Raw genomic sequence first — 12,723 nt, forward strand, 5'->3', positions numbered from 1 at the left:
TTCAGAGCAGTGATCTGTGAATTTGTGCTTTCTTGGCCTACTAGTGACATAATTTAAGCTTGCGGACACACAAATGCATTCACTCAGAAACGGCGTAAATCGCAATCATTGTTTTGTCCTAAAGACATCTTGACAGTGCTAAAGTATGCGTGCACTGTTGCTTAAAACATTAATAATTACTGTGAGATGGGATTCCAAAGATTATAAGCGAGCACACTCGCATGCATTCACATCTCAAACCTCGTATTCTCAGTCTGCAATGCATGTAACATATAATGAATATCGCTAGGCTATTTTGAGAACAATAGAGACAAAACCAGTCTCAAAATACGGCTAAGAGTACAAATAACTCAAAATATAATGCAACCAGGTCCTGCTGTATCAAAATACATTAGATGCTCTCAGTTATTGTCATGAATATCACCTCACTTGACCAGACCTCGAACACAAAATTTCATGTTGTGCTTCAAAACCATCACTAGGGGATGCTCTTGTATCTAAGGGGGGAAAATCCTACCAGATAACCATAAGGGTGGAAAGAGTATAAAAATCCAAAATGGAGAAATTCACGTTGGTATCCACTTGTTTTGTGATTTTATAAATCCCAGCAAAAACATTCAGTCAATACGCAGAAGAAGAAAAAAAAAGATGTTGCCATAGAAACCACACTAGCTCTTCCTGACCATTACTCATGTCCATATGTGAACACTGAGTATTAAAGCTAGTAGTGCATGCTCTGAAAAGTTTTGTTATACACCGTCTACAGTATGCTTAAAATTCCACTGATATGAAGTGTGCACCCACAGATGTAGTGACAAACAATAGACTATAACTCTTCAAATGAAACATAAATGACCTGGGATAGAAAGCTGAGGGGGAAAGGGGATTAAAGGAGCTCACATACTTTGTCTTCAACAGGACAGCATGATAACAGACTTACCATATTCACTTCTGAGACCATGTCTATGCTGGCTATGTCTATATTCATCCCCACTCCCACCGGAGGACCTAAAAACCAAACCAAATCATACCAGTGACGTTACAGCTAATTGATTTTGTTTTGTACACTGAAATGAATGGTCATGTCACGCATGAGCCATTATTAACTCAACGTCAGCCTGATAACATCCAGGATGAGGTGAAAAGTAAAGCAAAGATCATCTAAACACACTGATTTCACTGTGATCATCCAGAATCATAAATTCACAATTTATGGATTCATCATCATGAGCATCACTGTTCACTGATATTACTATTACTGATTAATCAGTGCCAATCAGAGAAAGCATTGCAAGGGTAGAACGTGCAGATGTCCAAATCGGTGTAAATTCGTTTTTAACTTTGCGAAGCATTTCTAATCTAACAGCGCGTTCGGCAGATTAAGCGATTAATTCATAACAAGTGGAAGCAAGTGTCCCGATCGCCTCCAAACCTGAGATCATTGGGATATATTAGCGCGTAACTCTCCATAATGGCACGCTTAGGATGTTACTATATGAAAGTTCAGAGGTGATGTTAAAAGGCTGACATGATGGATTTAATTAAAAACGTGCGTTACCTCCGAAATCTGGCCTCAAGCGAATGTCATATCCTTTCAATAGTCTATCAACAGTTTCTTTTACGAGAGACATGTTGCTTGGATCATTGACACTGCAAAGAGGGAAAATGCACCGTTAGATTCAGATGCATGCTTGCAGATCATTTCAGTTGTGTGTGGACTACAGACAGCCATATGAAGTGAGGAGAGCTTTGGTTCGGACTTACCTTTGCGCACACACCACGGCCACGATCACGGAAAACGTCCAGACGCGCACGAAGCTCTTTTGTCTTATTCTAAAGATCGCCATACTTTTGTATGGTTTCTGGTTTCCGTGAAGACAGAGAAGATCCAACTTAGAGTGCGCTGTGCAGTAATTCCACTGTGGTGCGCATGCGTACATACTCCAGCAGCGCAGCATCCAGGAGCGGTGTGGTGCTGATGCTGCTGGAGGAGCACTTCCCGACCAGAGACGGGGAGATATTAAAGGGAAAACTACGAAAACACCAAAGTGAACTGTAAAACAGACGGTATTACAACTGCAGTCTTTGTGCATCATGGAAAAAGCGTTCCTTTCTTGTCAAACAGGCTTTTAATAGCCACTTCATGTGCTGTTTCGCTGTCTTTCTTTCTCCTCAGTCTTGAAATTTGACGTGAGGCACAAAAGTAATGTGTCTTACACAAAGTGGAGCAGCAGGCTTGTCTTAACAGTGCAAATATTTAAAACGGGACTTTATTTGATAGTCAACTTTTATTTGTCCATCATTTGGGGAGGTGTAGATGATAAATGGGATGCTTCAAAGGATCGATACAGGAATCTAAACCTCTAGGTTGCACGACAAAGGGAATCCGAGGTAAACCCCTGCATTAAGGGGAAGGAGTTAAAAAAAATAAACTAATAAAAATAAAGTGTGCTTGATTTGTATAGGCATACTAGCTGTTGAAACGTATGTGCCATAGTAGAAAGACAAAAAAATAAATATTACTGCAGTCATGAAGATGAGGTCTGTTTATCAACAGCATAAAATGATAACAGAGGGAAGTGTTTTCTCCTCCCTTTTAACATAATCGTTTCATTTATGTTGCTATACATTTCATTACTATATATCATGTTATAATTATATCACAATTTAATAGGAAGGTTAGGAACCCATAAATCTAAAAATGTCCCCATTCAGGTTCATGTCTTTTTGCTTTGAAATATTTACTGAATTTAATAAGTAAACATAAGAATAACTTTAAAACTGTTAGAATATTTCAAGTTGAACACTTACTGGACTAGAAAAAGCATGTTAAAGTGTTAGAATCCAATAAGACACAGGCTTTGAGGTAGATTAGCCGATTAGCAGATGGAGGAGCCTTGGAGAGAAGGTTCTCAAGTCATTGAAGAAGGTCCTAGACAATCTGGAAGATGCAGATGGAGAGGCTTTGAAGAGAAAATTTGCTTGCTGGTCGCATAAGCTGGTTGTAGTTGTTGTTGTCGCTGTTTCCGAACTTCCTGGAGCTTCACTGCTTCTGTTTGTTTTGGAGCTTTTCTTTCCCTTCCTGAGCAGAAGGGATTAGAAAACTTGTGTCCAGCAACATAGTTAGCATCATTTACTAACATCATTTATGTCGGAAAATTGAAAATGGACTGTTATAAAATTAAATGTTATTCCCTGTGAAAGAATTAAGTTACAAGTAGGGCAGCACAATCTGTTTAATTGGTGCACACAACTAAACAAATGCTTGTCTATTCAAGTGTGCAATAAATGTATGAGGTGTAAAGAGTACCTAAAACCATACTTGAGTAAAATTACAGGTACCTTGCAGTGAAAATTACTCCAAAGTTACAAGTCACCAATTTCAGAACAACTTGAGTAAAAGTCTTAGAGTATCTGATTTTAACAGTACTTAAGTATTTTACTCATACTAAGTATTGGCTCAAAATGCACTAGTCAAAGAGAACAAGAAAGAGTTGATTTGTGAGAACAGCAGTCACGTTTATTTTCTAAAACCAAAGTAAAACTGAACACCTCACAATTGCAAAAAAAAACCAATAGCCTTCAAAAAGCTCTCCAGTATAACGAATAAATAAAATATATATATATTTTTTTGCTTAATTTTTTATTGAACTTTTACAATAATAACAGGATAACAATACAGGAGAATAGTGAGATTTTTTTTTTTTTAAAGTCAAAGCCGTCTTGCACTGGATGAGCTGGTTTCAGCCTCATTGCTGTTGCTAAGGAACTCGCATTCACCGTAAAGTAGCCTTGTTGACAAGTTTGGGTGAGTAAGGGAAAAATGCACAAGATATTGTACTTTCCATGTCCTGTCGTTGGCGATATCGCTTATTTTGTAGCAGAAATTAACTGCTGCAGAAAAAGCTAGGTGCCATGCAAACACACACATTACAAACGTAGTGGAGTAAAAAGTGCAGATGCTTATTCAAAAATGTAGTGAAGTAGAGAGTAAACATTGCTAATACCTTTGATACTCAGTAAACCTACAGAGTATCCAAAAAGATACTCAAGTACAGTAACTACTTATATTTACTCAAATACTTTACACCTCTGATGTATGTATGAAGTTGTGAGTATTGGGAAATGATAAACAGAAAAGATGACATTTTAAACTGGCAGTCAATACAACGAAAAGCATGCGCAAACAATGGCTACAGTGACGGAGCTTAATTTTTCATGCCACATTTATTGGTGTTCTGAATGCCCATCTTCAAATACAGCTCACCAAAAAAAAAAAAAAAACCTGCCGGCCCCAAGTCTTGCCTGATGTGCCATTATATAAACAACCCATGCAGCACCTACTTTGGGACACCAATGCATTCGACAGAGACTGACGTACAGCTAAAAGCCTATCCCAGCTGCATAGGTTTTGTGCATGCTGACCTTTTGTCGGCGCATACATTGGAACACTGTGGGAACCTCTGTGTCATCGTCAGTAAAACTTCTAAATAGCAAGGCCCTGTGTGCTTCGAGAACAATTTTGTAAATAACACTTGTATTGACCAAAGCGCTATCTAAATTAGACTTCACTTAACCTGTCAAGGTTTTGACGCCAATTCTCAAAAGAGTTCACAGTTTCAGCTCTTCGTGAGGCAACACTACTTTGGGGTGCATGAAGCCTGGTTTCACATCAGTGCTGCACGAACCTCTGCAACTGATGCAAACTCAAGACAGAGTACAAATGCTCCCAAGTCCATGAAAATACAGTCTTGGACTCAGACTCGAGACCACAACATTTTCTTGAATGGAAAGCTCAACAAATACAACGTCACATTCCAAATACTGGTACTGTTCACTAAAGAACTGAAGAACTTCCCACCTCTGAAAGCTCAAATAGCAATTTATTTAGACAATAGGAGACTTTTCAGGTACACTCACAGAGACGCTGTCAAACACTATCTCAAACACACACAATAAAATCTTTGTAAAAAAGCATATCACACACAATAATTGTAAATGTACACTGGAAGATACACATGCATAAACATCAGGAAAGTTGCATTCTCCAACATTTTTAAATGTAATCAAATTTCTGGCTTTTTGTCATGTTGTTGTACTTAATAAATCGATAGTTCACACAAAAATGAAAATTTGCTGTTAATTTACTCACCCTCAGGCCAACCAAGATGTAGGTGACTTTTTTCTTCAGCAGAACCGTAGAGAAGATTTTTAGGTAAAACTGTGGTCCTTGGGGATTCATACACTGCATGTCTGTGGCTGCCATTTTTTAGGAGTCAAAAACACTTATACAGGCTAGACCAAATTAATACCAGTGGCGCCTGACGATATATTGAGGTCTTCTGAAGTGAAACGATTGGTCTGTGCAAGAAACGGCACATTATTTACAACATTATTACCTTCAATCCACAGCCTGGGCAAACGGTTCTCGTGACTGTTGCATAATGACATATCCACAGGCGCATACTCACACGTAAACTAATGCTGTTTGTTTACAATGGAGAGTGAGGATGCCTGTGTTTTATCAAAATGGTACTTACCTGTGCTTACCTTCAGCTCAGAACCAGCTCAGTGTGAAGAAGAGCCTGATGGAAGCACTAACCTAGATGCCAGCATGCTTTCATTAGATCCACCATCAGAAAAGAAGGACGTTAGTTTTGTTCCACCTAGATGCTGGAAATTGTAATCAAAAAGTGGAAGTTAATTCTCAATCATATTTGTGGGGTTCATACATGGACTGAGGAACTGGACTGGACTAGACTGGAGAGCAACAAAGATGTCTGCATAGTGAGCTCAGTTCTGACCAGCAGAGAAGAAAGAAATGGCTTGGAAAAAGATTTCTGAGCATTCAGTACATCACAAACCCTTGTCTTGAACCTTAGGCAAATGGCTCTCTTCGAGCATACTGGTAAGTTTACACTATAATAAAGCATGTTACTGTACATAGCATGTACACAGTGCTAATCACTATAATCAATATATAATTTTTTGTTCAGGTAAGCTTGATGTTTTCCATTCAGTAGTGCTGAAGTACTCCCAAAAGCCTCCACTTTCACAACCCCTCAATGCTTGCTTATACTCAGCTGGCCGCACTTGAGTACAATGAGAATGTTCAATGACAGCGGGCTGTAAACAGCACTTGTAAGTAGGAAAAAAAACTGTGTGTATAACTCAATATAATACTGTGTGTACAGTATAATACTCTATATTATCTTTTTATAGTAGGTATGCCTCGCTACTATGTGGTGTTCCCCAAACTCAAAACAGTGGGTAGGTAGAAAGATGAACACACAACACAAAATTTCAGGGGTGATCTGGTTCATAGAGTTCTTCAGAGGCGCAAGGACAGTACTGTTATTTACAAGGATCTGTCCTCTCATTTGGAAACACAGGCAATCCCACAAAACACCTCACAACAGACGAAGCCACCCAAGCAAGAGGCAATCTCAGTGCACTTGTCAAGATTCTCCAAGTAGTTCCTCTGACCCCACTTTCTCTCAAAATATCAAACATGTTTGATATCCTCCAACTAGATGGAATCAGAGTCTGAAGCTCTGTGTGATCATCATACACTACGTGATTTTCTGTGGAATCTGTCCACTCAAATCTGTAGACTGGCGCTGGCTTTCGGCAATTAGAGTCAACTTCTCCGGACTGTTAATTGGGGCAAAAATCTAGTCATGTACAGTGGCATGCGAAAGTTTGGGAACCCCTTGCAGAATCTGTGAAAATGTTAATAATTTTCACAAAATAAGAGAGATCATACAAAATGCATGTTAGTTGTTATTTAGTACTGTCCTGAGTCAGCTAATTTACATAAAATATGTTTACATTTAGTCCACAAGAAAAATATACTGTGGTTCTTAATACTGTGTGTGTGGTTACCTGGATGATCCACGATTTATTTTTATTTTTTTGTGATGGTTGTTCATGAGTCCCTGGTTTGTTCTGAACAGTTCAACTGAGCACTGTTCTTCAGAAATATCCTCCAGGTCCTGCAGTTTTTTCCAGTATCTTTTGCATATTTGAACCCTTTCCAGCAGTGACTGTATTTTGAGATCATCTTTTCACACTGAGAACAATTGAGGGACTCAAATACAACTATTAAAAAGGGTTCAAACATTCACTGATGCTCCAGAAGGAAACACGATGCATTAAGAGCCGGGGGTGAAAACTTTTGAACAGGATGAAGATGTCCAAATTTTTCTTATTTTCCTGAAATATCTTCTTTTTTTTTCATTTAATACTGCTCTTCGGAAGCAACAGAAGTTACTTGCATGTTTCCCGGAAGAAAAATTAAGTACAATTGACCTTAATCTTCAAATTCAAAAAATGTTCCCCCCTAGTGTTTACAAAGCATATACATTTTTCTTTTTTCTTTTTTTAGAAAATGACCGATCGGTTCGCTAGATAACACTCTTATTCCTTTGCTGGGATCGTGTAGAGCCCTTTGAAGCTGCACTGAAACTGCAATTTGGACCTTCAGCCATTTGGTAACTGTTAAAGTCCATTACATGGACAAAAATCCTGGGATGTTTTCCTCAAAAACCTTAATTTCTTTTCGAATGAAGAAAGGCATGAACATCTTGGATGACATGGGGGTGAGTAAATTATCAGGAAATTTTCATTTGAAAGTGAACTAAACACAGCTTAAGCTGCATTGGGGAAAAAACTTGGTTGGTTGGGGGTGGCAAGGTGCCTACCATTCAATCATCAATGGTAATCATGGCTGCTTCCCGCAGTGATCAGAGTGATACACACTACTGACTTACATTATAAGCTGCTGTGATGAAATTCAAGTTGGTTCAGCCTGTAATTTCATTGTTTTTTTTACTTTGACATTTGGTGTGGTTTTGAATGCAGCCCTGATGGGTTGATGATTCTGGTTTCCATCCAATGTGATCCACTGTGTGATTTAACTGTTCCCTTATTTATTTATTTATTTGTATAATACTGCACCCATTGATCCTTTACAAGGCAAAGCACTGATCCACATCAATGTAGCAGGAGATGAAGATAGACAGAATCTGTAAAATACTAATCATTTTAACAAAATAATCATAAAAATAATAATAATATTAACAAATATAAGTTTTCTTATATATATATATAGTCCACAAGACAAAATAATCAAAAATATATTGATTAAATAAATTTTATAAAATTAAAATATTTTACAAAAATTACCCAGTTGCAAAGTTTATATGTTTATATACAAATGCACAGCTACAGGTACAAATGATCATTAAAATGAACTTTTAATTAATTAATGATCATTTTAAATTATTGTAATAAGCTCGGCAACTTGGTCTGCACTACACTGTGAGAATTGTAATGTATGTATTGTAAAGTTATTAAATATTTTATAATTTCAATATGAGTTCTAGGATGATAATCACAAGAGAGTGAACTGGGTTGAAACATGCCTTCCTTCCATATCTAAACATGATCAGGTCTATTCATAGCTACCTTCTTTCGTTTGTTCTGTATTGAAAAACTCCCAAAGCCTGTTATAAGCCTTTTCATCAAAATGTGTATTTATTTTAATCTGAACTTATTGGTGTTGCCTAAATGTTTTAAATCACATTATTCTACATGTGATTTATTATGAATGCAATAGCAAGGAAAATGTGTCTGTGTGTCATCAGCCTCTTGAAAAATGTGCTACAGTTTTCAAAGCTTAAAAAAGTGTTTTAACTGTGTTTTCTCTCTCTTTGTCTCAGCCACTGCTGCTGCATCCAGAGGTCCTAAGGAATTTTTATGGCAGTCCCGGTCCCTAAACCTTAGTAATTAGACGGGTGGAAACGCCATGTGAAGCAATGAGCAGTCTGGCCTTGGTACTAGGGGTCTTCTTTCCCTCTAAGGGGTGTCTGGCAGCTCTAGCATCCTTATCTGATGGCATTGGATATTTGTTTGTGTTAGTCCACCGAGATCCAATCAAAATGTATCAACTATTTTATGTGGTTGCAGTTAGAGAGGGTCCCCGCTACAAAAATGGGCCCTGGAATGCTCTAGAATATGCATATGTACATTCACGCAGCCTCACCCACATCAGAGTTTCTCTTTATGGGATCTTCATGCACCTGTTAAGTTGATGTGACTTCTCAGATGCTGTGAGGACGCACACTGATTGTTACTGACTGCATGTATTCTGGCCATATACAAAAGTCAGATAACACAACGGCAGATATTGCTATATTTATTTGCAAAGCTCACATAGCTTTAAGTATATAACAGATAGAAATCTTTTTCATTTCCCCAAAAAACATTTAACTAATTTGAACTAGAACATCAGAGCAAGGTTCAATATTTCATTGTGTGGAATTCTGTATATCTTTAAAGTAAAGCTCTCTTTCAGGTGGGATTTGGAAGAGTTTGTTGACCTCACCTTGAGCTTTCTGAAATCTGACCACGTGTTCTCCCTGTGCTTTGATGCTCTCTAATTTTGGATGAGAATTGCATGTGTCCATGCCAATACCACTGAAGTCTTCAACCTTGACAGCTAACTATCAGCCAGCTTCAATGCCATATTTCCTGCCTCCCGGCCAGAAGAGAGGCCACCTGGTGCCTTTTTCAAGGCCATGTTGACTTTACTTATGTTTGACCAAAATCCCATCCAGACAGTTATAACATGGGTTTGACATAAGCAACTGTGTAATGGGCTGAAAACAACATGTGTGTGTTTTTTTTATTCTGTATACTAATTCCAAATGTTCCCCACATACACAATTGCACAAAAATATGGCTCTCCAAAAACTAAATAATTTAATTGTATGCACTTTACTTTCTAATACGATATCCAAGTACTAGTTTAAATTGAAGTTGTTCAAATAAAGGAATATTTCCATCCTAGAGCTGATTATTCAACAATAACTGATTTGATAATCTTAAATGAGTCATGTCCTCCGGATTTGAGTGCAATGATCGAAAAGCATTATATTGTGTTCAGAAACAGGAGATTACTCATAATATACATGATTCAACAATAAAAACAATTACGTTCAAAATACAGTTAAAACAGTGTATTCCAACTACTCCCGTGCCAGTAACTTCATTTAGCTCATTACTGCAACACCAGCAGCGCTAACGATCTCCTCGCTCAGATAATGTTGCACATGAAGCACACATGGTATCATATAAGTATAAATAAACTGTTTAATTTTTTTAACAGATTATTTGGCCTCAGATTATTTTTGTTTCACATTCACAGCATGTTAAAACATCACACTCTTACTTCGAAACTGTGTATCATTCGAAGGATTAAAGACTCCTGGGTTGTATTCCAGAAAGCAAGGTTAACTTACCATCACACATAGCCTGAACTCTCGGTTGATTAACCCAACCCTTGCTTATTTGAGGTATGCTGGTCCCAAAAAGTCCGGGAGTAAGTTCAGTTAACTCCGAGTATGTTCACGGTTAACACACAAGACAATCTCAACAGAGCGACGAATCGAAGAGTCACCATGGAAACCCACGCTAAGAAAAAGCACGCCATACTGCTTCTTTCTTCTTTTATTCAGAGGCCATTGACATACCTAGTGCATATCGCCACCTAATTGGTGGTTGTGCAATCATTTTTCAAACTTTTCGATTCATCTTTAATCACATGAGAATAAGAATTGAAAATATAAGAAAATGTCCTGAAAAAAAAAAAGTTACCTCCGATTTAGGAACCGAATGCTGAGTTTATCCGCTTACTTACCCCTACACATACCAGGGTATGTCACATAACCTGCTTTCTGGAATACCCCCCGCTTCAATATTTGACCACTGTTTTGATAAAACTCAGTCATTTCTTAATTTAAATCATGAGTGCCAAATAATAAAATTGGCATATATATATATATATACTGTATATACACAATGGACGTTAGGTCTTGAAAGATATCAGTGGGAACCTCATGAAGTAGTTGTGTGGCAGGTTGTGAAATTTGTGCAAGCATTTCAAAATAAAGAGCTACAAATAAAAAAAATTTTTTAAAAATTAAAAGTTTATTGAGTGTTAATATGATTTTGTCATTCAGTTTTTCATTTGTTATAGAGACAGTGAAGAGGTTTATGATATTAAGAAGAATGTACCACACACACACTGATTCCTTCATGCTACAATGCACACGATTATATATTTATTAAATCAACCAGCAAGTACACACACACACACACACACACACACAAAACAGTTTTGAAGGGGTTAATTGTCACTTTTGACAGCCATAATAGATTTAGACTGTGCATGGGCATTTTTTTTTTTGCCCCTTTATCTTGAATTTGAGGGCATTTTAGATTTTACAATTTAAAACAAAATTTATATATACTGTAATAAAAGTATGAAAGAAATTTAAAGGTGACACATCATGAAAAACTGGCTTTTCCAGGTGTTAAGTGCTATAATCAGGTCCCCGGTGCATCTACCAACCAAGGAAACGTGAAAAAGATTAACCCAGTAACTTTATTTTGGGAAGCCTTTTTCTGCAAGCGTCTGAGAAAACGAGCGCGTCAGATTTAGCTCCCCTAGTGACGTTGCAAAGGGATCTCATTATAATATCACCGCCTCTTAATCTGTAAGTTTACACCCACGGCGCCGTCATTTTGATTTCGCTAGCGACAGCAGTGTAGTAGCTCTAATGCCATGGAGAAAGTGTGAGCGAAGCATGCTAACTGTTCTGTGTTTGGCTGCACAGACGAGCACAGAACACTGTTTAGAGCCCAGCCTCAGAGGAGACGACAGAGCAGTGCATTTATTGATGTATTTACTGTATATTGCTGCTGCCACACAGATCTAATATAAACATGTGATTTATTTCCCAGCTGTTTACCTTCACAGACATAACCCACTGTTTTTGTAACTCGTGTGCTTTTAACGTGAACTTGTGTGTGAATGAGAACTTAGTTTAGTGCTCGCATGCTGTGACAGCCGCTTTCTGTGCGTGTGCTTCAGATGTGTGCGCTCAGAAAACGTATATCAGAAGTTTAAACTCATATGGTTTAAAACGTATGATTTCAGCACGATAAACATGATAATCAGAACCAAAACAGATGTTTTCAGCAGGTCTGAGCTGTAATGGCTCAGCTCTATTCTGGAAAAGGGGGCGGGGTCAGAAGCTCATTTGCATTTAAAGAGACAGGCCCGAAAAACAGTGTGTTTCTGCTTCCACTCAAAACAGGCATTTTCAAAATGATATAATAAATGACTTGTGGAGTATTTTGACCTGAAACTTCACAGACACATTCTGGGGACACCAGAGGCTTATATTACATATTGTAAGAAAAAGAGCTTAGTTATAATTTAAGAAAGCTTAGTTGTAATTTAAGCATCCAGTTTAGACACACTGTTTCTGTTTGTGGTTAAGTTGATTTGGAAAGGATGAATCAACCTGATACTTTAATGATAAGTGTGTATTAAAGGGGAAACAGACTCTCCCAAACCCATAAATGAGCATGGTTAAAAGAAATTCTGTATTCACAAATCTGTAAACTCAAGTTCGCCATAGTTAATTTGATTTTGTGGATTTCACATACAAGGTCATTCTGCATAACTCAGAATTAATAGCTGGTGTGATGTTCACACAACTGCATGAGTGCAGTGTTCATATCTCCCCCTCTCTAAGAGCCGGCTGCTACACAGTTGTTTACAGAGTTTCATACTGACCAAACAGAGAACATTTGCTTGGGTGTATTGTTATTGTGACCAGAAGCACAGTATCCATGTCTGTCGGCACACCT

At 37.8% G+C, this 12,723-nt stretch overlaps 1 protein-coding gene across 1 annotated transcript; it reads right to left on the reverse strand.

Moving 5' to 3' along the window:
• Nucleotides 1-227: 227 nt before the first annotated feature.
• Nucleotides 228-1,940, reverse strand: gabrb2b (gamma-aminobutyric acid type A receptor subunit beta2b). The gene is made up of 4 exons (XM_016258814.1): nt 1,765-1,940; nt 1,559-1,650; nt 941-1,008; nt 228-254 (listed from the first exon to the last, which is right to left on the reverse strand). Exons 1-4 carry the CDS (start codon nt 1,938-1,940, stop codon nt 228-230), a joined length of 363 nt encoding a protein of 120 aa, XP_016114300.1.
• Between the last annotated feature and the right edge of the window lie 10,783 nt (nt 1,941-12,723).

This window comes from Sinocyclocheilus grahami, unplaced genomic scaffold (genome assembly GCF_001515645.1).
Source record: "Sinocyclocheilus grahami isolate Dianchi unplaced genomic scaffold, SAMN03320097.WGS_v1.1 scaffold1742.1, whole genome shotgun sequence".
In the NCBI taxonomy this organism is placed as follows: Eukaryota; Metazoa; Chordata; class Actinopteri; order Cypriniformes; family Cyprinidae; genus Sinocyclocheilus; species Sinocyclocheilus grahami.

Coding starts and splice junctions, on each gene's coding strand:
- gabrb2b (XM_016258814.1), bottom strand. CDS start 1,940: ATGTACGCATGCGCACCACAGTGGAATTACTGCACAGCGCACTCTAAG. Junction 1,651..1,764: donor GCCGTGGTGTGTGCGCAAAG/GTAAGTCCGAAC, acceptor CCCTCTTTGCAG/TGTCAATGATCCAAGCAACA. Junction 255..940: donor TGGTCTCAGAAGTGAATATG/GTAAGTCTGTTA, acceptor CATGCATTGCAG/ACTGAGAATACGAGGTTTGA.